Source organism: Bufo gargarizans, chromosome 2, assembly GCF_014858855.1.
Source record: "Bufo gargarizans isolate SCDJY-AF-19 chromosome 2, ASM1485885v1, whole genome shotgun sequence".
Classification (NCBI taxonomy): domain Eukaryota; kingdom Metazoa; phylum Chordata; class Amphibia; order Anura; family Bufonidae; genus Bufo; species Bufo gargarizans.
The window spans coordinates 707,340,446-707,367,462 of record NC_058081.1 but is presented as its reverse complement, the minus strand read 5'-3'; the positions used below and the strand labels follow the sequence as shown (position 1 = coordinate 707,367,462).

Here is a 27,017-nt window from a genome sequence, read left to right as displayed (position 1 = left end):
ACATTTACCCGGTTGGCAGTTAAGGAGATATAACATAACTGCTGTGCTTACTGGTCCACGTATAGGTGGTTATGTGGACCTTGCCACTGATGGCGTTGAGCAGTGCACACCAGATTTTTTTCTGACACTTGTTCGTCTCCACCAGATGGAGTGGTAGCACTTCAAAGGCCAGGAATTTTGAAATGCTGGCCTATCTGGGCAAGGGCTCGCAGATGGTTAGGGGACTACTTCCTTTTTTTATCCAAAGTTTGGGGGATGGACAGCTTCCATGGGACAGTGTGGAGATGCTTGGTGACACTGCTGGTGGTGTTGCTGTCACATTCTCTCTTTTTAGGGTGCCAGATGGCCCTGTCGCTCCAGAGGAGGTTGGAAGAGGCCGAGACTGCAGCAGAAGAGGGAGCAGGAGGATCCTGAATTTGTAGGTGTCTACTCCACTGCAGCTCGTGCTTTGTAGTTAGATGCCTGGTCATGCAAGTGGTGCTCAGGTTTAGAACATGTATGCCTTGGTTCAGGCTCTGATTGCACAGTGTGCAAACCACCCGTGTCTTGTTGTCAGCATATTGCCTGGGAACTCATCTGAGCTGGCTTTGGTGTGCTCTGTCCCTCCGCGCAGTGAGCAGTTGCAGGCTTACTGGCTAGCCGCCGACCGCTGTGCGGCTGGCACTGTGTGACCACCACCCCTTCCTCCGAAATGCACTCGTCACTCAGATGACCTTGATACCATGTGGGGTCTAGGATCTTATTATACTCAACATCATCTTCCACCCACTCCTCACCCCTGCCCTCCTTGCCGGTCTGCACACTGCAGAAAGCTGCAGCAGTTGACACCTGTGTTTCGTCATCACCATCAGAGACGTGCTGCGGTGGTCCTCCAACATCTTCATCCTCAAACACAAGTGGTTGGGCATCAGTGCACTCAGTCTTTTCCACTTGTAAAGCAGGGCTAGGTGGATGGCCCACGGAACCCCCACCAGCAGAGTCATCAAAACACATAAGTGACTGCTGCATGACTTGGGGCTCAGACTGCTTGGCTGATGTGCAGGGGGTTGAGGTGGAAGACAGATGCTCATGTGCTGCCGTTGCTAACTCTGCGCTTTTAGTAAGACAATGTGCAGGAACTTGATGCACTGTCAGCCATCCAATCTACTAATGCCTCTAGTAGTTCTGGCCTCAACATTCATGCATCTGTATTCGGGCCCATAAAATGACGCAGAACGTCCTGTCACCTGCATGCACCAGAGGAAGGTGTTTTATTTGTTTGTATAGTTGGCACAGATCCACAATGTCCTCTTCCTGCAGCAGGAGCTTCATAACCATCAACACCAGTAGCGCGACAACCATGGCCATGTCCTTTATTTGATGCTCTCCTCATTCTTTGAGGGCTCACACAAAATTGACAGCCAGATTAACAATTGTATTTCAGTGTCACGGATGAAAAGGAGGTGTTTTGCACCTCAAATAAACGGTTTATGTCACCGAAAGAATTAACAGACTGATTAACTATTCTATTTCTGTGTCACGGATGCTAAGGAGGTGTATTACACCCACAAAATAGTCTTAACAGCCAGATTAAAAGCCTAACACTGTCCCTCACTGCAGCAGCGTCCTGTCCCTACACTAAAAGTGCAAAACAAAATTCAGTTAGTGCGCGTCCCACATGCTTGCTGGGTCCACTCTGCTTTTTACCACTTTTGGTGCCATAATGGCCTCCATTAAATCCAGGGATGCAGGTACCAACATGCATGCTGAGCTATACTTTTCCTGGTGCCAAATGTCTTCCAATAAATACAATGAGAGCAGGCTCTAGCTTTATACTTACTCTAAATAAAATCAGCCTATGGGGCAGACAGACTAGTCAGGAGTGCAAAACTAATAGGAATCTGCCACCCGTTCTGCTCCAGTACAACTGCAAAAAAAGGGAGTCTGTCACCACATCCCAATGTGCAGGTGCACGTGGACACAGCATGCATTTGGAACCTGCACTCCCTGAATTTTATGGTGGCCATTATGGCACATAACAGGCAGGATTTAGTATTAGGTTCCTGTTTCATAGAGATCACCTTGACGTTTGGCAGATGGGCCCAAACAATTTTGTACAAAATGTATTTGCCAAGTATCTCAAATTTTCAAAATAAGCATAGCATTAGCACCAGAATGTTTTCTTTAATTATGTCATTATTGTACTTTATTTGTGTTTGCAGAGGGCTGCTGCATTGGCTTTTTTTTTTCTTTCTGTCCCTACACTAGTTAGAGTAGAATGGCGGCACCACACGTGGTCCAGCATTTATGCAGGCCGGGTCATGTGCTGGGCTGGCCAATCACAGCTATGCCATTCTGATCCGAGTTCGCTCATTCCTACTTCCTACAATCCAGAGTGCTGGCTGTGGTTCCAGATGGCGACTATAGATGAGAGAGGTCAGAAAGGAAATACAAGGGACTGTGCACCAACCAGTGTGAGGAAGAATGGTCAGATTAGGTAGCACAACAATAGGAAGCAAGAACCCGGGATGGAAATAGGAACAACTCAGATATTGAGTACTCAGCACTAGGATGTCTGAACCAGGAATGAGCTTGGGACAAAAGTAAAACAATGTAAACAGTGTAGACACCTATTTGTTGGCTTAGTTTCGCTCAAAGAATGCACAAAGAATGCACCTACATTTTGGTGCATTTATTGGCACATGGCAGTGCATTTGTCATGAGAGAAGTTATAAGGTTAGTAAAGTATTTGAAACATTTGATAATTAAAGTGCCAAGCATAAACACCAGATTTTAGTGCAAATGGTACAAAGAAGTGGCTCATTTTCAATAGCAAATCTGCCTCAGAATCTTTTTGGCCTTGAGTTTATGTATGGCTCCCCATTCTAGGAGGATGGAAGGAAAAGACACAAACATAGCTGAAACAAGGACACAGAAATAAGGTCTCTGGTCTCAGTAATGAGAATGGCTATAACTGCAGTTGTTACCACAGCTATCTCCTTGGCACATTACAGCACAGTCTTCAGTGTATCAGTTGCAGTAGTCTACCTCCCACAGTACAGCACACATTATCGTAACGCATCATAAATGAGGGACATGAACATGTGGAGTCACTGTGGGTAGAGATACATGGCTCTAAAAACAATAATAAATTACTAATAGGAGTTTACTATAAACCACCTAATATACCAAAGTCCACAGAAAATCTACTACTAAACGAGATGGACGAGGCGGCAAATCATAATGAGGTGGTTATTATGGGGGACTTCAACTACCCAGATATAGACTGGGAAACTGAAACTTGTACATCTCATAAAGGAAACAGTTTCTTGGCAATAACCAAAGACAATTACCTCTCCCAACTGGTTCAGGACCCGACTAGAGGGACTGGACTTAGTATTAACCAATAGGCCTGACAGAACAACAGACGTGCAGGTTGGGGGACACCTGGGAAATAGTGACCACAAAGTAATAACCTTCCAATTATCATTCAAAAGAGCGTTTCTACAGGGAGGAACAAAAATACCAAACTTCAAAAAAGCTAAATTTAGCCAACTAAGAGAGGCCATAGGCCTAACTAAGTGGGATAAAGTCCTCACAAATAAAAATACAGCCACAAAATGGGATATCTTTAAAAGCATCCTAAAATCTCATTGTGAGAGGTACATACCGTATGGGAATAAAAGGTTAAGGAACAAAAAGAAACCAATGTGGATAAACAGAACTGTAAAGAAAGCAATAAATGACAAAAGGAAAGCATACAAAACACTAAAACAGGAAGGTAGCACGGAAGCACTGAAAAACTATAAGGAAAAAAATAGAACATGTAAAAAACCAATAAAAGCGGCCAAACTAGAGACCGAGAGATTAATTGCCAAAGAGAGTAAAACTAACCCTAAAATGTTCTTCAATTATATAAATGTTAAAAAGTATAAATCTGAAGGTGTCGGCCCGTTAAAGAGTAATGAGGGGGGAGTCGCAGAGAGCGACGAGGAGAAAGCAAAGCTGTTAAATATTTTTTTCTCCAATGTATTCACTGAGGAAAATAAACTGTCAGATGACATGCCGAATGTTGAAATAAATTCCCCATTAAAAGTGCCCTGTCTGACCCAGGAAGAAGTGCAACAGCGACTTAAAAAGATTAAAATAGACAAATCGCCAGGAACAGATGGCATACACCCCCGTCGCCTAAGGGAATTAAGTAATGTCATAGCCAGACCCTTATTTCTGATATTTGCAGATTCTATATTGACAGGGAATGTCCCACAGGATTGGCGCATGGCAAATGTGGTGCCAATATTCAAAAAGGGTCCAAAAACAGAGCCTGGAAACTATAGGCCGGTAAGTTTAACATCTGTTGTGGGTAAACTGTTTGAAGGTTTTCTGAGAGATGCTATGTTAGAGCATCTTAACGGAAATAAGCAAATAACGCCATATCAGCATGGCTTCGTGAGGGATCGGTCATGCCAAACTAATTTAATCAGTTTCTATGAGGAGTTTAGTTCTAGACTTGACAGCGGCGAATCAATGGATGTCGTGTATCTGGACTTCTCCAAAGAATTTGACACTGTACTACATAAAAGGTTAGTATATAAAATGAGAATGCTCGGACTGGGAGAAAACGTCTGTATGTGGGTAAGTAACTGGCTCAGTGATAGAAAACAGAGGGTGGTTATTAACGGTACACAATCAGATTGGGTCACTGTCACTAGTGGGGTACCTCAGGGGTCAGTATTGGGCCCTATTCTCTTCAATATATTTATTAATGATCTTGTAGAAGGCTTGCATAGTAAAATATCAATTTTCGCAGATGACACTAAACTGTGTAAAGTAATTAACACTGAAAGGGACAGTATACTACTACAGAGGGATCTGGATAGATTGGAGGCTTGGGCAGATAAGTGGCAGATGAGGTTTAACACTGACAAATGTAAAGTTATGCACATGGGAAGGAATAATGCAAGTCACCCGTACTTATTAAATGGTAACACTGACATGGAAAAAGATCTAGGAATTTTAATAAACAGCAAACTAAGGCTACTTTCACACTTACGTTCGTCGGTCCGCTCGTGAGCTCCGTTTGAAGGAGCTCACGAGCGGACCCGAACGCCTCCGCCCAGCCCTGATGCAGTCTGAATGGAGCGGATCCGCTCCGCTCGCCTCCGCACGGCCAGGCGGACAGCTGAACGCTGCTTGCAGAGTTCAGCTGTCCGCCTGGCCGTGCGGAGGCGAGCGGATCCGTTCAGACTTACAATGTAAGTCAATGGGAACGAATCCGCCTGAAGATGACACCATATGGCTCAATCTTCAAGCGGATCCATCCCCCATTGACTTTACATTGAAAGTCTGAACGGATCCGCTCAGGCTACTTTCAGACTTAGAAATTTTTGTAAGTTATTAATGCAGACGGATCCGTACTGAACGGAGCCTCCGTCTGCATTAATATGATCGGATCCGTTCAGAACGGATCCGATCAAGCGCAAGTGTGAAAGTAGCCTAAGCTGCAAAAAACAGTGTCAGGCAGCCGCTGCCAAGGCCAATAAGATAATGGATTGCATCAAAAGGGGCATAGATGCCGTGATGAGAACATAGTCCTACCACTTTATAAATCATTAGTCAGACCACACATGGAGTACTGTGTACAGTTCTGGGCTCCAGTGAACAAAGCAGACATAGCGGAGCTGGAGAGGGTCCAGAGGAGGGCAACTAAAGTAATAACTGGAATGGGTCGACTACAGTACCCTGAAAGATTATCAAAATTAGGGTTATTTACTTTCGAACGACTGAGAGGAGATCTAATTAATATGTATAAATATATCAGGGGCCAGTACAGAGATCTATCCCATCATCTATTCATTCCCAGGACGGTGACTGTGACAAGGGGACATCCTCTGTGTCTGGAGGAAAGAAGGTTTGTACACAAACATAGAAGAGGATTCTTTACGGTAAGAGCAGTGAGACTATGGAGCTCTCTGCCTGAGGAGGTGGTGATGGTGAGTACAATAAAGGAATTCAAGAGGGGCCAGGATGTATTTCTGGAGTGTAATAATATTACAGGCTATAGCTACTAGAGAGGGGTCGCTGATCCAGGGAGTTATTCTGATGCCTGATTGGAGTCGGGAAGGAATTTTTATTCCCCTAAAGTGAGGATAATTGGCTTCTACCTCACAGGTTTTTTTTTTTGCCTTCCTCTGGATCAACTTGCAGGATGACAGGCCGAACTGGATGGACAAATGTCTTTTTTCGGCCTTATGTACTATGTTACTATGACCAGCCTTTCTGGTCTTTAATACAGATCCTGGCGCCTTTCTAAGACAAGGCTCTTTTCAGGATGTGGGGGTTGGTTGGCTTCTTTGGTCCCTTATGCCTAACCCTCATCTCCTATGCAGTGCTCAGCAACATTTTATTTCTCTAGGCTTTGAGGCATTACACCATTATAAATACTGCTGCTCACCTCTACTTCTAGCTAACTATATGCAGGAATTGCAGCATTTTCCAGCTCAATCTCCCAGTGCTTTGTCAAATGCCTATAACTTCTGCTCCATCTCCTTTGCCTGACCATGAGGTAATCTGCACTGTTATTTAATCCCTTCCTTTCCTCCCCTCTCCCGTGGAATATTCAGCTAGCATGACAACGCCAGCTATATTGCTCGGATGCTGAACCTATTACTCTGCCCTGAATATTATGTATATCAAAGGCTGTTAACTCTTTTACTGCCATCAAGATAAAATTCTTCTTAGATTCCTTCCCCCAATAGTGATGGATTGAACTATTCACCGGTGAATAGTTCCCGGCGAACATTGCTTGTTCGCATTCACTGTGGCGGGCACACACATGCGATGTTCGGTCCGCCCCCCTATACATCATCATTGAGTAAACTTTGACCCTCTACCTCACAGTCAGCAGACACATTCCAGCCAATCAGCAGCAGACCCTCACACCTCCTGGACAGCATCCATTTTAGAATCATTCGGAAGCGGCATTCTCAGTGAGAGGAGGGACAGTGTAGCTGCTGCTGATTCAATAGGGAAAGCATTAGCTAGGGCAGTGTTCTGTGTCCACAGACTCATCTGCTGTAAGGACAGCATCCTGACAGCACCCCAAAAAGCCCTTTTTACGGATGGTACAGTGTTTTAATTTTTATTTTATTATATATATATATATTGCAGTTGCCTGGCTGCCCGTGTGTGAGAGGCTGCAGGCTCAGTCACAGACAGCACTGTGATAGAAAATACCATGCAGATAAAAAAAAAATAATTATATTTAATATTTTTCTGTGATATAATCACATTTGCAAGCCAGTGTGTGTCAGGCCCACCCAGACTGTATTGTGGCCACTGGCTAGTGGCTAGGCTCCACTCATACAGTTACAGGGTGTCATTCACTCAAATACCTTGCAGATGAAAAAAATTATATTTAAAATTTTTCTGTGATATAATCACATTTGCAAGCCCGTGTGTGTCAGGCTCACACAGACTGTATTGTGGCCACTGGCTAGTGGCTAGGCCTCCACTGCCCAGTGTTCAGAGGCCACGTACCCTGAACCCAAAAAAATCGGAGAAAATAGTTGACTGGCTTACACAGGACACCCAATCTTCAACAGCTTTCGCTAAGAACCTTGACGCACCATCCTTTTCCAGCTCTCAAGTTACCACTCTCCCGCCCGCCGCCACCACCACCACTACTACCACCACAGCCACCACAGCCGCTTCACTTAATCCCTCAGAGGAGTTATTTACACATCAGTTGGATGAAATTAGTGATGCACAACCATTATTCCCAGAGGATGTAGATAACAGGGATATGTCTCAGTCAGGCAGCATTACACACATGGACGTACAGTGTGATGATGATGATGATGTTGTACCCGCTGCTGCTTCCTTTGCTGAGGTGTCAGATACAAGTGAAGTGGTTGATGATGACGATGTGTCTGTGGATGCCACGTGGGTGCCTGCTCGAAGAGAAAAAGAAGAGAGGGAAAGTTCAGAAGGGGAGACAGAGAGACGGAGGAGACAAGTTGGAAGCAGGGGGAGGTCGTCGCAAGGAGCTACTATCAGACAGCATGTATCGGCACCTGGGGTCAGCCAGACAGCACGCCAATCAACGCATGCTGTTGCCACCAGCAGAATGCCGTCATTGCAAAGCTCAGCAGTGTGGCATTTTTTTTGTGTGTCTGCCTCTGACAACAACGATGCCATTTGCAACCTGTGCCAAAAGAAACTAAGTCGTGGGAAATCCAACACCCACCTAGGTACAACTGCTTTGCGAAAGCACATGATCGCACATCACAAACGCCTATGGGATCAACAAATGATGACGAGTAGAAGCAGCACACAAGCTCAAAGCCACCATCCTCCTCCTGGTCCAGCATCTTCAGCCACGTCAACCATTGCTGTCCTCCTTGCCCCCTCTCAACCACCCGCCACTCCGCCTTTCACTTTCAGCAGTTCCATCTCATCTGCCCACAGTCAGGTGTCTGTAAAGGAAATGTTTGAGCGTAAATAGCCAATGTCACAGAGTCACCCCCTTGCCCGGTGTCTGACAGCTGGCTTGACGGAACACTTAGCGAACCAACTTTTACCATACCAGCTGGTGGAGTCTGAGGCCTTCAAAAAATTTGTCGCTATTGGGTCACCACAGTGGAAGGTACCCGGACAATTTTTTTTTTTTTTCAAAAAAGGCAATCCCAAACCTCTACTCAGTGATTGAAAAGGAAGTCATGACATCTCTGGCATACAGTGTTGGGGCAAGGGTGCATCTGACCACTGATACCTGGTCTGCAAAGCACGGTCAGGGCAGGTATATCACCTACACTGCGCATTGGGTCAACCTGCTGACGGCTGCCAAGCATGGAATGCGTGGCTCTGCAGCGGAGTTGGTGACACCGCCACGACTTGCAGGCAGGCCTACTGCCACCTCCTCTACTCCTCTTACTCCATCCTCTTCCATAACCTCCTCGGCTGAGTCCTCTTCTGCTGCGGCGTCTGGCTGCACATCAACTGAATCCCCCCAGCTCCCCAGGGGCTATTCCACATCCCGGATACAACAGTGTCACGCTGTCTTGGGGTTGACTTGTTTGAAAGCAGAGAGCCACACTGGACCAGCACTCCTGTCCGCCCTGAACGCACAGGTGGATCAGTGGCTGACCTCACACCAACTGGATCGGCAAAGTGGTGTGTGACAATAGAAGCAATTTGTTGGCGGCATTGAATTTGGGCAAGTTGTCACATGTGCCGTGCATGGCACATGTGTTGAATCTCATCGTGCAACGCTTTGTGTCTAAGTACCCAGGCTAACAGGACGTCCTCAAGCAGGCCAGGAAGTTGTGTGGCCATTTCAGGTGTTCCTTCATGGCCATGGCGCACTTTTCAGACATTCAGCGCCGAAACAACATGCCAGTGAGGTGTTTGATTTGCGACAGCCCGACACATTGGAATTCAACACTCCTAATGTTCGACCGCCGGCTCCAACAAGAAAAAGCCGTCAATGAGTATTTGTATGACCGGGACGCTAGGACAGCCTCTGCGCAGCTGGGAATTTTTTTGCCACGTTACTGGACGCTCATGCGCAATGCCTGTAGGCTCATGCGTCCTTTTAAGGAGGTGACAAACCTAGTCAGTCGCACCAAAGGCACCATCAGCGACCTCATCCCATTTGTTTTCTTCCTGGAGCGTGCCCTGCAAAGAGTGTTGGATCAGGCTGTAGATAAGCGAGAAGAGGAAGAGTTGTGGTCACCATCACCACCAGAAACAGCCTTGTCATCTTTGCTTGCCAGACCTGCGGAAACGCTGCAAGAGGAGTATGAGGAAGAAGAGTCAGAGGAGGAATGTGGCTTTGAGGAGGAGCACTCTGGTGGGATGCCAACCACAGCAGGCATCCCACCAGGGTGCTCGTTGTTGTCACCTATCTGGGACCCGTGGTGTTGTATGTGGCGGGGGGGAAGAACAGACCGTCAATGACATCAGTGAGGACGAGGAACGGGAAATGAGTAGCTCGGCATCCAACCTTGTGCAAATGGGGTCTTTCATGCTGTCATGTCTGTTGAGGGACCCTCGTATAAAAAGGATGATGGAGAACTACCTGTACTGGGTGGCCACGCTACTAGACCCCCGGTATAAGCACAAAGTCGCGGAAATGTTACCAAATTACCAACAGTCAGAAAGGATGCAGAAGTTCAAAACCAAACTAAAAAATATGCTTTACACAGCTTATAAGGGGGATGTCACAGCACAACGGGAATCTAACTGGGGAAGAGGTAGAAGTAATCCTCCTCCTACCACGACCAGGGCGGTAAGGACAGGGCGCTTTACAGATGTGTTGTTGATGGAGGACATGCAGAGCTTTTTCAGTCCTACGCATCGCCACAGCCCTTCGGGGTCCACCCTCAGAGAACCGCTCGACCGACAGGTAGCAGACTACCTCGCCTTAACTGCAGATATCGACACTCTGAGGAGCGATGAACCCCTTGACTACTGGGTGTGCAGGCTTGACCTGTGGCCTGAGCTATCCCAGTTTGCGATAGAACTTCTGGCCTGCCCTGCTTTAAGTGTCCTGTCAGAAAAGACCTTCAGTGCAGCAGGAGGCATTGTCACTGACAAGAGAAGTCGCCTTGGTCAAAAAAGTGTTGATTACCTCACCTTCATTAAGATGAATGAGGCATGGATCCCGAAGGGACTGACAGTGGGGGATACGTTTGACTAACAAAAGGCCTGTTGACATGCCTTGGCCTCAAAATGGTCCCCACACTGCTGTATTTAATGTTTGCATACTGGATCCCTTTTGTGAATTCTCCGCCACCAACTAGGGTTCAAGCCGCAATGTTTTAGTCACCTTTCTGCCTGGAAAACATAAATTTTTCCAGCCGCTGCTACAACAGCAGCTGCAACAATACCTGGTTTTTCAGGCATGTGCACATGCCTAATTTTTCTGGCCTCTAGTGCTGCACAGTGGCTGCAAAAACAAAATAAAAAAAAGGCACATACATGTGTCAATTCCCCTTCGTGATCAGTACCTTGTTGTGGTGAAGGGGCTTGTGTATCACAATGAAGCGATCATCCCCTCTATGAGTGTGTTGGCAATGTTGCCACACCCCAGATAAGGTTGTTGCTTCATTATGATCAGACTAAAAGCGATCGACTGGATAATTTTTCATAGCAAAAAACATTTATCTTTTTTTTTTTTTTAAGTTGTATGGGTTTTTAATACATAAAATAAAAAAATCATGATAAAGTCTCTTATCAGTGTATTAAAAATAATGCAGACAATTTAAAAAATCCCCATCAATTCCAATACAAAGCAAGTACAGAGCTCAGAACTAAATTATTTCAGGATGTTGTTAATTCGACAATGATTAATCAATTCGACACACGTCCCCGGATAGGGGACGTAACAGGGATTAAACTGATAGGAATAGTACTAGTTAAGACACCACTCACATAGGGTGTCACAGCACGTTGCTCCGTGCACGCGCAGTGCCCCAACTTGGGAGTAAGAGGACCGACCAAGCTGCTTTTTCCATCTCCCGGTTCCTAAAATCAATTCAGTTTGGTGTATGGCCTGTCACTGTGAAGGCAGTCGAAGGTACCCGGCCTAAATATTTTTTCACAAAAGGCAAACCCTGATATTGGACGTAACAGGGATTGAACTGATGAGAATAGTACTACAGAAAATACCACTCATATCGGGTGTGACAGTAAATTGCACGGCGCAGACGCAGTGACCGTGGATTCAAACAAAGGGGAGGGAGCCAGCGTTTTTTAACCATCTCCCCATTCGAAAAATCAATTCAATTCACCTTTCGGGGACCCTTGGTGTTGTACGTGGCTGGGTGGAGGAAGAAACCTTCAATGACATCAACGGGACATGGCTATCTTGGTATCCAACCTTCTGCAAATGGGAAGTTTGCGGTTGGGCAAATGGACTGTTTGTGGTTGTTTGCAGTGCATTAAAAGGGGAGTTTGGTCTCTCAATGTCTGTGAAGCGGGCGTAACCCTTACACTACCTGATCGATACAACATCATACCTGATCGTATACACACACTGGATGTTTTAAACCACGTTGTTCAAAAAAATTCTAGGATTGTTAGGCGATTTATGCCCTTTATGGATTAAAATCCAACTCTGTGTCAACTATGTAATTTTCCATGGGAGTTTTGCCATGGATCCCCCTCCGGCATGCCACAGTCCAGGTGTTAGTCCCCTTGAAACAACTTTTCCATCACTACAATGGCTAGAAAGAGTCCCTGTAAGTTTTAAAATTCAGTAGAAGTGGGGCACTCACTTTAAGTATAGGGATCTTGTATTTATTAAGGTAATAACAATAATGACAATAATAGTGAAGCAATAAAATATCATATAGCAATATTAGGGTATCAGAATAATCATAAAAGTGGAGCAAAATAAAATGTGGTACTATCGACGATTAGCAATAAAATATAGCTATAATAAATACAGTAAAAAACGTTAATGCAATGCTAGGATATATTGATGAATATAGATCCCGATAAATAGATAAAATTGTGAGTTCATATGTCAGCCATAGGGACATTCACTGAATAAATCCTGAGGGATAGTTCCATATGGGGTAATCCGTTCCAATAACCAGTCTTTCAAGGGTACTCTCAAAATGAATAGGTCACAGTCCCAAGCGTATGCAGCCAAAAAGTTTTTACTGTGTATCAGTTTGGCTGCTAATACGCACAGCGGCGTCCCGCTGTAATTGCGATCGCTTGTGAGTGGGATATACAAGTGCTTACCCGAGGCTCCTGGATAACGATTCCTCGACACGGTGCGTTGGTGTACTGCTCCGGTCTCAAGGATAGATGTCCTGTTTTGAAATTAGCGCCAGTTGAAATGTTTGTTGCACGCGGTGTGAGTGACCTGCGTGATGCAACACCGATGGTTCCGGTAATAGCTCTGGCGCACAGGTGATGACTTCCAGGTTTCTCGGACTTGTAGACCCACTCGTCCTGATAGGGGGGAGATACCAGACGCGTTTCGGGGATTTACAAAACAGACCCCTTCTTCAGTGGTTGACAATCCCCTGTTCATGTCTCGTTTTTATAGGGCATGAGAGATAGGAAAGAGCTGGTTCGGAATCCGAAATTTTAAGGATTGGGGTCATTTGGGAATGACTGTTGCTTTATGTTCGGCTTATCTTCAGATATATCATTCCCATAAACAAGTAGATAATATTGATTCATCGTATAGATAAAGGATATCGAAACGAAATAAGAATATCATTATAGATCCATATAAACATATGTGCAATTACGGGATCTCCATCCATAAATACTTACATAGTTTGTTAAAATGCATATTATGACAGTTTCTTTAAAACACAACAAGTAAAAACAAAAGCAAATCAGAACAGTGTCATTCTTGCAAATAAATCCGTGCGGTTCTGTTGCGTTTTAATATGCTACGGGTATTCTATAGGAAAATAAAATATGGTCCTTTCATTATGTATTAATTATTTAAATACAATCGATACTGATCTGGTTGTAGAGGAAAGCGATACCTAAATATGACAGTCTCCAATTAAAGAGGTTACATTGTAGTTAAATCTAGTCTTTATAGTAGTAAAATTCTCATTAGAAGCACATAAAATCATCCAGGGACCATGTAAAATGTCTGTATAAAGACAATAGAATGATAATAATTTCCATATATATATACAGAGCTGTCATGTATGGTTCCAACGATAATTTTACAAAAAAGCGCACCGATAGTCGCAGATGTTTTTAAGCGTCTATGGTGCGTTTTTTAATAGACATTTTTATTTTAATTTTGAAAGGTTTTTTATAAAGAAGGTTTTTTTTAAAACAGGTTCCTCAGAATAGGTCCCATATTCCTCACTGATATGTCATTATGTTCAAGACTGTCTTCAAAGCGGTTTATGATGGTATAATGGATGGGGACCAACTGTAGAGGAGGAACAGCACGACTTCAAATATCGTGCTGTTGGTCATCGACAGATGGCACCCATCCTATAAGAAACCAAACAATTCGAAGTCGGCATTTAAGCCTGACGGTTGTAATGTGTTTAGTTCGAAAATTCGCTTGGTTTCTAGACGTGACATTTTTTCCACGTGATTACCTCCTCTCCAGTCTTTATGTACCTTATCAATCGCTGAAAAGGTCATACACGAGGGATCTTGATTGTGTGTGGTTTTAAAATGCTGTGACAGGGAGTGGGTTTCAAAACCCTTCTTTATATTGCCAATATGCTCCGCGATACGTTTTTTTAAAGTTCTTTTGGTTCTTCCTATGTATTGGAGTTTACAGGGACATTCTATTACGTAAATTACATCCTCTGTGCTGCATGTAAGAAATTCATTTATTTTGTGGCAATGTTTATTTGTCATTGATCTAATTTCCGTTGTTTTTTTAGGGAATGAGGTTACTTTGCAATTGCCACATTTGCCACAGCGATAGAAACCTTGAATGTTCGCCCAAGATTGAATATTTGAGGTACGATTTTTCTTATTCTGAATTGTTGGTGCAATTTTAATACTCAAATTAGGGGCCTTGGTAAACACAATTTTAGGTTTTGCTGGTATCACAGTATTTAATGTCTTATCGTTTTTCAGTAGATGCCAATGTTTATTAACAATGTTTTGGATTTTCCTAAACTCCCCATTAAATGGTAAAATCAGACGTAAATTAAAATCAGTAGGTTCAACCTTTTCATTTAAGACTTTCTTATCTATAAAAAATTCCTCCCTGTTCATTTCTTTAACTTTGTTAAATGCCACATTTAAGATCTCCATCGGGTAATCCTTGGCTAAAAATTGGTCTGTCATAATTTTAGCTTCCTTTTCAAAATCAGTGTTCAATGTACAATTCCGTTTGGCTCTTCGCAGCTGTCCCTGCGGGATGTTAATCAGCCAGTTAGGAAGATGACAGCTATTAAAAAGAATGTAGCTATTACATGCTGTAGGCTTCGTGAAAGTTGTACATTGTAATTTGCCCTCTTGATTTAAAATTCGTAGATCTAAAAATTCCAATGAGGTCTGGCTGGTGTTTCCCGTAAAAGTTAAGTTCCACTCGTTAACATTAATATCATCTAAAAATTGTTGCAGGGATTCTCTATCTCCCTGCCAAATAAAAAATATATCGTCGATATATCTTTGCCAGAGCACCAGACTCGTCCCCAGCTTTTAACCCACAATTATTTTAATTTTGCTGGAGATTTTTATATTCAAACACAAGGTACGGCCATGGGCACCAGATTCGCCCCCAGCTATGCTAATCTTTTTATGGCACAGTGGGAATATGAGAACATTCAACCCAAGCTGGGGACGAGTCTGGTGCTCTGGCAAAGATATATCGACGATATATTTTTTATTTGGCAGGGAGATAGAGAATCCCTGCAACAATTTTTAGATGATATTAATGTTAACGAGTGGAACTTAACTTTTACGGGAAACACCAGCCAGACCTCATTGGAATTTTTAGATCTACGAATTTTAAATCAAGAGGGCAAATTACAATGTACAACTTTCACGAAGCCTACAGCATGTAATAGCTACATTCTTTTTAATAGCTGTCATCTTCCTAACTGGCTGATTAACATCCCGCAGGGACAGCTGCGAAGAGCCAAACGGAATTGTACATTGAACACTGATTTTGAAAAGGAAGCTAAAATTATGACAGACCAATTTTTAGCCAAGGATTACCCGATGGAGATCTTAAATGTGGCATTTAACAAAGTTAAAGAAATGAACAGGGAGGAATTTTTTATAGATAAGAAAGTCTTAAATGAAAAGGTTGAACCTACTGATTTTAATTTACGTCTGATTTTACCATTTAATGGGGAGTTTAGGAAAATCCAAAACATTGTTAATAAACATTGGCATCTACTGAAAAACGATAAGACATTAAATACTGTGATACCAGCAAAACCTAAAATTGTGTTTACCAAGGCCCCTAATTTGAGTATTAAAATTGCACCAACAATTCAGAATAAGAAAAATCGTACCTCAAATATTCAATCTTGGGCGAACATTCAAGGTTTCTATCGCTGTGGCAAATGTGGCAATTGCAAAGTAACCTCATTCCCTAAAAAAACAACGGAAATTAGATCAATGACAAATAAACATTGCCACAAAATAAATGAATTTCTTACATGCAGCACAGAGGATGTAATTTACGTAATAGAATGTCCCTGTAAACTCCAATACATAGGAAGAACCAAAAGAACTTTAAAAAAACGTATCGCGGAGCATATTGGCAATATAAAGAAGGGTTTTGAAACCCACTCCCTGTCACAGCATTTTAAAACCACACACAATCAAGATCCCTCGTGTATGACCTTTTCAGCGATTGATAAGGTACATAAAGACTGGAGAGGAGGTAATCACGTGGAAAAAATGTCACGTCTAGAAACCAAGCGAATTTTCGAACTAAACACATTACAACCGTCAGGCTTAAATGCCGACTTCGAATTGTTTGGTTTCTTATAGGATGGGTGCCATCTGTCGATGACCAACAGCACGATATTTGAAGTCGTGCTGTTCCTCCTCTACAGTTGGTCCCCATCCATTATACCATCATAAACCGCTTTGAAGACAGTCTTGAACATAATGACATATCAGTGAGGAATATGGGACCTATTCTGAGGAACCTGTTTTAAAAAAAACCTTCTTTATAAAAAACCTTTCAAAATTAAAATAAAAATGTCTATTAAAAAACGCACCATAGACGCTTAAAAACATCTGCGACTATCGGTGCGCTTTTTTGTAAAATTATCGTTGGAACCATACATGACAGCTCTGTATATATATATGGAAATTATTATCATTCTATTGTCTTTATACAGACATTTTACATGGTCCCTGGATGATTTTATGTGCTTCTAATGAGAATTTTACTACTATAAAGACTAGATTTAACTACAATGTAACCTCTTTAATTGGAGACTGTCATATTTAGGTATCGCTTTCCTCTACAACCAGATCAGTATCGATTGTATTTAAATAATTAATACATAATGAAAGGACCATATTTTATTTTCCTATAGAATACCCGTAGCATATTAAAACGCAACAGAACCGCACGGATTTATTTGCAAGAATGACACTGTTCTGATTTGCTTTTGTTTTTACTTGTTGTGTTTTAAAGAAACTGTCATAATATGCATTTTAACAAACTATGTAAGTATTTATGGATGGAGATCCCGTAATTGCACATATGTTTATATGGATCTATAATGATATTCTTATTTCGTTTCGATATCCTTTATCTATACGATGAATCAATATTATCTACTTGTTTATGGGAATGATATATCTGAAGATAAGCCGAACATAAAGCAACAGTCACTCTCAAATGACCCCAATCCTTAAAATTTCGGATTCCGAACCAGCTCTTTCCTATCTCTCATGCCCTATAAAAACGAGACATGAACAGGGGATTGTCAACCACTGAAGAAGGGGTCTGTTTTGTAAATCCCCGAAACGCGTCTGGTATCTCCCCCCTATCAGGACGAGTGGGTCTACAAGTCCGAGAAACCTGGAAGTCATCACCTGTGCGCCAGAGCTATTACCGGAACCATCGGTGTTGCATCACGCAGGTCACTCACACCGCGTGCAACAAACATTTCAACTGGCGCTAATTTCAAAACAGGACATCTATCCTTGAGACCGGAGCAGTACACCAACGCACCATGTCGAGGAATCGTTATCCAGGAGCCTCGGGTAAGCACTTGTATATCCCACTCACAAGCGATCGCAATTACAGCGGGACGCCGCTGTGCGTATTAGCAGCCAAACTGATACACAGTAAAAACTTTTTGGCTGCATACGCTTGGGACTGTGACCTATTCATTTTGAGAGTACCCTTGAAAGACTGGTTATTGGAACGGATTACCCCATATGGAACTATCCCTCAGGATTTATTCAGTGAATGTCCCAATGGCTGACATATGAACTCACAATTTTATCTATTTATCGGGATCTATATTCATCAATATATCCTAGCATTGCATTAACGTTTTTTACTGTATTTATTATAGCTATATTTTATTGCTAATCGTCGATAGTACCACATTTTATTTTGCTCCACTTTTATGATTATTCTGATACCCTAATATTGCTATATGATATTTTATTGCTTCACTATTATTGTCATTATTGTTATTACCTTAATAAATACAAGATCCCTATACTTAAAGTGAGTGCCCCACTTCTACTTTTTTATCTATTTATCTCTATCAGACTGGGTGCTGTCTGTTAGTGGGTGCACCTCTGTTTGGATCCCCTTTTCATCTTGGTGCGACATTTCCCTTGAATAAGTTTTAAAATTCGCCTGCCTATTGAAGTCAATGGCTGTTCGCCCGGTTAACCCGTTCGCAAACATTTGCAGAAATTTGCGTTCGCCATTCGCGAACGGAAAATTTTATGTTCGCGACATCTCTATCCCCCAATGGTAAAAGGCCAGTATGCCAAGAAATTGCAGTGCTTACCCACCCTTGGCACTGCCTCAATGAAAAACAGTAATCCATATTTTCCCCATGTCATCATGAGCTATTAGCTAGGAATTCAATATTACTAGCAGGAACTTCCTAGAATCGAATCTTGTGAGGTAACATGTAATTACAATATGAAATTTCTATTGTGAAATTGCTTTTGTAGAAAGTACTTTGCATATCTTATGACTGTTGACTTTTATATTTCTTGGTCTAATTAGAAAACAGTCATATATGTATATATATTTGCTGTGTGTATACAGTAATAAGTGTAAGTGCCTATAAATGCTCCTAAATAAGAGTGATATAAATAGAAGAAAAAACTGCAGTCAGGCAAATAATGCCATTGGTGAAAGATGAAACTGAGAATATCTCTATAATAACTTTCACGAAAGGATGTCTATCATACTGCCTAATAGTCCTCACTAGTGCTGGTGGTTCAGACCATCAAAAGCCCGACCCTTTAGGTCGCTGCTCCAGTGAAGAACTTATGTACATGAATTCATTATCCTGTAATGATCCTGAGTTACATCCTGTATTATACTCCAGAGCTGCACTCACTATTCTGCTGGTGGAGTCACTGTGTACATACACGTACATTAAATTCCTTATCCTGCATTGATCTTGAGTTAAATCCTGTATTTCTTTTATTACATTTGTAAAAACATAACAAATAAATAAATAGTTACATAAATACCACTATAATATAACACAACCCAAACCAAATATACAGAACATAATGCAACTCAGCACGGTACAGACAACACCGGTCCAACCCAACTGTCACTCCCCCACAGAACACCAGCTATATACAGAATGTACTAACATTCCTGATCCGGTTCATTTATTTCAGAGATGCAACTTAAAAGATGAAACTAATATATGAAATAGACTCAATTCATGCAAAGCGAGATATTTCAAGCCTTTGTTTGTTATAATTTGGATGATTATGGCGTATAGCTTATGAAAACCTCTAAGTCACAATTTTGAGGTCCCCTTTGCTCAGGGGGTACGGATTTATTAGCCGACTGGAGTTTGACACTTTGTGCCTAGAATATTGAACCTTTTCACAAAATTCTAATTTTAAGCTGCATTAATGCAATTCCTTTTAATTTGCATTGCGGAAATAAATGGACTTTTGCACGATATTCAAATTTTTCGAGTTACACCTGTATATACACTACATACCAATATATACATATAAACTAAAACACATGGCAGACCAACCATACCACCCATTGTTAGGCTTTTCAGCCACACACAACCACTGAAGTCCAAGCTCGGCAACTGCAAGCCCTATGTCCTCGTACAGCCACCAAAACAAAACTAAAATCTAGAGAGTTAGCATCAGCCCACCACCGGGAAGGGAGACAACAGGCTAGGGTACCCCAAAGCCAAAACCCCTCCAGAGGAGAGATGCTCTACCCACCCCAACCTCTCATACTCTAGAGAGCGCACCTTCAAAAGGGCTCCGAGAATACTTCTAACCTCTTCATCCACGGGGAGGATTTTTCGCTGCTTCAAGACTAAACATTGTGCATGCCACGTGTAGTACCTTACCATTCAGTTGACTAGGAATAAAATGCTGCGGTCCCTTCCACCAAGGTGTCCAAATGCTCTATAGGCCCATTTCGCCCTCACTATTCTGCTGGTGGAGTCACTGTGTACATACATTACATTACTTATCCTGTACTGATGCTGATTTACATCCTGTATTGTACTCCAGAGCTGCACTCACTATTCTGCTGCTGGAGTTACAGTAGCCTGAGTGTGACCAGAGTCAATACCTCACCCAGAGCCTGTTATTAGGATTACACATACCACTAACTTGTGATGACCTTTGAATGGATTAGAACTACCGCTTTGCATTGCAATGATCTGTCCATCTACTTCCATCTACTACAAGGCAAGTGATTCTCAGTAAATTTTATAGTTAATTATTCAAATGGACTCCTCTTTCTTTTACCACCTTATTTGTACTCAAAGGTGATGGCATCACAACATCAGGGACCCTGCATTCCCTGCACCTTAAACCCTATACCATCAAGGGCACCTCAACCAACATCTGGCAGGAGATTCCTTAACACCAGAATGTGCCCCAAAGTAATTCCTTCTCATCACTGCACGCCGGCCCAGGGAGCTGCAGAAACGTGAGTAACAACTACTACACCCATCAGGCCATCACAATCACACATTGCCCCTGTGGTCAAGGTTGCAGTGTTAGGGCTCTGCCTAGCTGTGACATCACAAGAGGATGGCAACCTGAGGACTGGCTGGCCGCACGGCATTATTTGTGATCTTGTGTTATGAGGCTTCTCTCCTCTACACTTACTTTCACTTTCTAACACGTGCAGCCGCCATTTAGGACAAAATAATTCAATACCACAAAGCCCGAGGAAATTTGGATTATATTTAAAATCAAAGTTTTCCTAAACTTTGGACTGAATTCTGCTTCAGATGCTTCACTTCACTCAACACTAGTGATTTACATAAAGTTGCACCAGCTCTTGAGATCATGTTAGATGAGGTCATGTATTCCTGGTTCACTAATTGAATATTACATAATGACATCAATGACACATTATACACCAAAACTAGGTCACAGATCACACATCCTGAACACACCCATACCCTCAATGTATATATAATAGCACACCAGTAGTATCCCTGCATCACCAGAAGACAATACACAGTGCATCTTCCAGGTATGTACCAAAGCTTCTACTCTTATCTGGAAGAAAAGATATTATATTATTTCACCAATATGATAGGTATGTACTAACATCACAGAGGGGCCTCACTTTGGGGCTGGTTCGAACCTCTACATGCACTTCAATACGAAGGATCCAGAGATTGGTTCTACCAACTCTTAGAGTAGAAAGCAGGATCAGGCTCCCATTGCTGATTCTTATCCACTATTTTCTTCTATTGCCTTTCAACTGAGGAGGCAAAGTTCTTCCTAAATTCTTATCACCCACTGGAAAGCAATTTGAAGCCAACCAGAGCTGATAGCTGACTTGTCTTTTCTTGTTTCATTAAAAGTTTTGTCCAATCAGTTTGGAAATATGGATAACATGGAGTCTTCTTCATTATGGGGGACTCGGCATCTCAATGTGTTATATGGATGCATATTCACTTGTATTGCTGACATGTAATACCACATTTCTCCTGAAGTGGCCACTGCAGGGAAACCGAGCGGCCACATTGTGCTTCCCCTACAGATCACTAGAGATTAGAGAAGCTGTACCCACATCTATCAATAGATTGTGGATGTGACTTCAATCTGAAATGAAGTTGTCATACTTATAAAATATCCAACTGATTTACTCAAATGTGCCATCATGGTGTGTGTGTTGGGAGTGGGGAAGCAACTTGGTTCAAGAACAGACAAAGTGTAAATCCTATAAGTATATTTGCAGACCTCTGACAATGTTTGATCACTCTAATCAATTCAATTCATTATTTACAGGAAAAAAGTTAGACCTCCCTGTTAAACATGACACAAACAATCACATTGCTGCTGATATCCCTAGGTGAGTTGTACATATGATATGTTCGTATACTATTGGTTCTTACTGGAAATTACATCCCCAAGTAAAAGCATTGGTTGTTACTTTTTAACTTACTAGTATTTCATTGTCACTCGGGTCTCTGAAGATAATGACCAGTTTAGATTTCAGACTCTAGCAGCTCTTTCTCTCCCTTTCACAGCAGGAAGTCTCAGCACAATCTCAAGAGCAATTTATCTGCTGAACTATATGATACCAATCAGCTACATACAACTAAACCCTTACCTCTCTATGTTTCTGAAGCTGATGAATCTTCCTTAGTACTAGCTAGGACCAGCAAGGAATACAGCAGTGTCACCAAGTAGATTGTCCTCAAAAGGTGGAACCCACAAAATCATGTCCGATTGGTGAAACTCAATACATTGTAGGAACATATAGTTACATCTCTTAGGTCATTGCCATCTGCTATAAGAGAAACATAAGCCTTCCTGTAACAGACCATAGTCGCTCAAAATTTCTAGTAAAATGTTTGCATCCTTACAGGCAGTGGTACAGTCAACGTCTGGTCCTTGGTGGGCAATGAAAGTATTCAGTAGTCTCATCTCTTCTGTCTGCTCATTAGAAGACAGATACTTCCAAATTATTATTGAAGGTGAGGCAGGGACATAGCATTATAGGTAATTTGCTAACTTTTAACGAGGACCCCTGTGGTGACCAGATTGTATCTCCTACCTCAGTAGTCCCTCTCATACCTTTCATCTTGTTGGACTGCTGACAGCACTAGGTACCGGTTTCTTAGAAACTCCTCATGTTCTATATGTTCTGTAAATTTTTCTTTACACAAACTAAATATTTTTATTTTCATTTTGCAGGTGTGCTCCTTGCTCTGGTAACAGCACAATCAATACCTGGTAAGGATTTGTTACTATAAGTATTAGATTTTACTTTCTCTATATCGAATCTATAGTCCCCGGGTAACAGTCCATTAGTCAAAGTGACAGCTGCTGCTCCGGCCTCAAAATGGGCTCAGAATTGTTGTTTCTTCAAATTGAAACCGTCATTCCCAATGAGACTTTCTAGGATTGGTGACATTGTAACATATCAATGAACCATTAACTCGATAAAGGTAACCAGTGTATAATACTAAACTATATTATACTATACTGAGTTGATGAAAGTGTCCAAAGAACAAGAATGAATTTTATACAGTCTAGTTTAAAGGGTTGTCCATGTTCAGAGCTGAGTCCGGACATAACCCCTTCTACCTTCAGCATGAATGACTGAAGCATCTGAACATTTCACGCTCCAATGTTTCCCCTTGTCCTGCAATGTTTCCCCTTGTCCTGCAGGGCAAGGGCTTTTTCTTTTCCTCCAGTGAGGTATTGGGTCTCACTATGGGTATCCTAGGCAGAGACTTCCACCTAGCAGTGAGCCCGGTGACGTCACCAGCACTAATGGGCAGTCTTTACTGCTTCCCTAGCACAGACAGGTGAATTACATCACTAGGTATGGATAGTTGGTTTGGTCTTACCTTTTATGAACCATTATATAAGAAACATCTTCCTTCATAAAGATCTTTGATTAAAAAAAGGACTTTCTGCTGAAGGATGTGACTCGATCAACTATCCGTACCTAGTGGTCTCACACCTCTGGTGTCTCGGAGCAATGCTATCAGCCCAGGCCTCACACTATTCCTGGATTCCTTGGTTTATATATCTGGACTGGCATTTCAGCACACACCTTGTTTGCCAGATAAAGGAATGCAATGGGACGATCCTTGCTCTTTGGACACTTCCATAGCAATTCAGCATATGTGCATATTGTGCATTGTTTGCCGTTATCACCTACATTATTTTATTAGTTTATTGTTTCGTTTTATTGATTACTTAAAGGGGTTTTCCAATCCCACCTAATTTACACCAGGGTCGGGAGAGTGTGTAAATGAAAGAAAAAGAGCCACTGACGGGGTCCCTAAGCTGCACATCAACAGCCAAGGGTCCGACTGATACTATAAAACAAAGGCTGCTTTAAGAAACAGCGCCCCCTCCTGTCCATGGAATAGAGCTGATACTACAAACATCCTCTGGAAAGGCGTGGCACTGCACTTTTGGAAGAAAGCAGCCATGTTTTCCTAATCCCAGGCATTCTTTTAAATTGTTCTTAATTCTTCTTTTGCAGACTGTACAGATGGCAAAGTATATACTGATTGTGGGACAAACTGTCCACCAACCTGCGATAAGCCAGATCCTGCATGCGATAAAATGTGTGTTCCAGGTTGTTTCTGCCCAAATGGCACTGTAGAAACTATCTGGGGTGAATGTGTGGAAAAGGATAAGTGCAGACTCTGCAGCGGGAACACAACATATTCCAATTGTGCCAATAACTGCCCTGGTTATGTGACTCCCCCAAATTGCCTTAGAATACAATGTAGGCGAGGCTGTGCATGTAAACCCAACTACGCGCTCGTACCTGGCACCAAGAGATGTGTCCTTCCACAGGATCTCCCCAAAGTTGGCTCCAACAAGTAAACCATCCCATGTGTGTCTTATTAGCAATCATTAAAATGTAAAGTGACCTCGTCCTATTATATAGAGATGTGTCTGATGAAAATAAAATGATTGCTGACATTGTTTTTATCTATTTTCATTGATTCATTAAAAAGCGATCTGGGATCTTTGATACTGACCAATCTCTGACCAATCAGATCACAATCAGTCTATATTCTTGTGGAATTGATCTACTGATCTGATTGTGATGTGTCTCATTCGCAATAAAGTCTTTGTGACTAAAAGGGAGTCTGTCAGCAGTTTTTTTTTTACAAAACTGCTGAAAGACACACAGTAGCTAGGGATTAAAGAAAGCTGGCGATACATACGTTTGTCCTGTGTGTTACTGCATGTAAACTTAAAATCCTCCAGAAGAGCCAGTCACATTGGCTTTTAAGACATTGTAAAGGTGCCAAGATGATTACCGTCATAATTCAATGGATAGGTCATTGGATTGGGGAAGCTGCTCATTGTCAGGACCAGATTAAAGTGAGTGGCGGTCCCCATCCTACCACCATCACCTGGATTTCAGTAAATCCATTATGAATGATACATGTAGGAAAACAGAGCATGGATATGCATGGGCCAATATATGAAGGTCTAGGGGAGCTATAAACATGGCCAAGCCAGTGATTCTCACTCATCTGCATGGCCACCTCTGATATTCCAGTGCAAGTTATAGTATTGATAGGAATTATTACAGACAAAATACATGCGATGGACAAATCTACAGATTATAGCAGGACCTGTATGGACCACCATATGCATCATAGAGTAAAGATGCTTATGTTCCCCAGTAGACCCATGTATGGAGGGTCAAAATCTTATCCTGAACAGAAGATTGGGGTGCAGTAGACTGAATTGTACGAAAATAGGATCGGGCTGCAGATATTCCGGATGTCCTCTATCACACCATGCAGTTTTACACCATCAGATCCAAGCACGGGACGAAATGTAAGTCCTCATAGAATTCCTCCCCTCATCCCAACCTATAAAAACCAAGGGGTCGTAGAATAGTGAAGCACATTCACATATATGTCCCGTAAAGAGGTTTATTGTACTCACAAAGTTACACTTGTAATAAGCTTATCAGAATTTAACATCTCCATGGTGCTCAACCCGGGTTTCGCTGCTTGAGCTTCGTCAGGGGCGTCTACTTAGGGCTAAGTACAATAAACCTCTATACGGGACATATATGTGAATGTGCTTCACTATTCTGCGACCCCTTGGTTTTTATAGGTTTGGATGAGGGGAGGAATTCTATGAGTACTTACATTTCGTCCCGTGCTTGGATCTGATGGTGTAAAACCACATGGTGTGATAGAGGACTTCAGGAATATCTGCAGCCCGATCCTATTTTCATACAATTTGGATTTAAAGTGAACTTGACCCACATCACTATACTAGGATCTGCAGCGCGAAAAGTCCAGGCAACGTATCAGAGACCTTGTTTCCCTTTTTTCTTTCTGCAGTAGACTGAAGACTGTTTGATATAACCATATTGAGCTTTATGGAGATAGAGTCAATATAATGCAATGTATAACTATTGGAGCTGCACATGGCATTATATCTTCCAGGAGCTCACAGAGCAAAATAAGGTTTACCGACTGAGAGATCCTAAACATGCACTATGGCTTGTTTGCTAATTCTCATTTTGTCTGTATACAGGAGCTCTGTATTCTTGATACATGATGTACTTTGGGCTGCCTCCACTAGGGGGAGCTAACTGCATTTGGATGTATACAACTAGCATCGAATCAGCGGCTGTATAAATCTGAATGCTGGCATTTCCCCCTAGTGGTGAATGCAGATATCTGCAGTCGCAGTGTCTCAGCAAGCAAAGGAGCAGTTTATTGATGGGCACTTTATGGCCACGGGATCCAGAGCAGTTTTGTGCTCTACTTCTATTCCCTCTGCCTTAGCAACACCATAGAGCTATAGGGTTTGGTTCCTAAGTTAGATTCTACATGTCTGCTGCAGTTCCTAAAGGCTTCAAGCAGAATTTGAAAACCTCAGAATCTTAGGGATACAATTGTTGAGAATGGTTCCAGAGTCCGAGGAGCGGCCATACTTCCCTTTGGCTCCGATGCAGAGTGTGTACAGAAGCAAGCTGCATACAGTAGGGCATGGGTAGGCAACCTCCGGCTCTCCGGGTGTTGTAAAACTACAACTCCCAGGGGACATCCTAAAACATTTAATGTGAAAATGGCTTAATGTACCATAATGTGCCCGAACCTCAATCAATTGCCTTGAAACTTTACCCACAAGGCAAATGAGTGACATTAAGCTTGTTTTTTGGGAGCCTAAAGTGGCTTAACGTTCGAAAAATAAATCAGATGTTAACCAATTTCCCCCAAACTTCCCACCCTACTAGATTCTCTCTCAGCACTCAGGAAGGGGCGCTGTTAATCCCAAAATGCGCCTGGTATCAAACAGTGAGGGAATAAAAGACTGTGGTTCCAACATTACAAACGCAAACGCTGGATTATTTAAACAACATCTCCCCTGATGTG

At 42.3% G+C, this 27,017-nt stretch overlaps 1 protein-coding gene across 1 annotated transcript in view; it reads left to right on the top strand.

Moving 5' to 3' along the window:
• LOC122929075 (cysteine-rich venom protein 1-like) overlaps nt 1–24,588 on the top strand; it is a 75,565-nt gene extending 50,977 nt beyond the window's left edge. Inside the window, exons 2-4 of the mRNA XM_044282523.1 lie at nt 21,919–21,982; nt 22,831–22,869; nt 24,137–24,588. Of these exons, the coding sequence (XP_044138458.1) occupies nt 21,946–21,982; nt 22,831–22,869; nt 24,137–24,486 (426 nt within the window). The 5' untranslated portion in view covers nt 21,919–21,945 and the 3' untranslated portion in view covers nt 24,487–24,588. The remainder of the gene's footprint in view (nt 1–21,918; nt 21,983–22,830; nt 22,870–24,136) is intronic.
• Nucleotides 24,589–27,017: the final 2,429 nt, after the last annotated feature.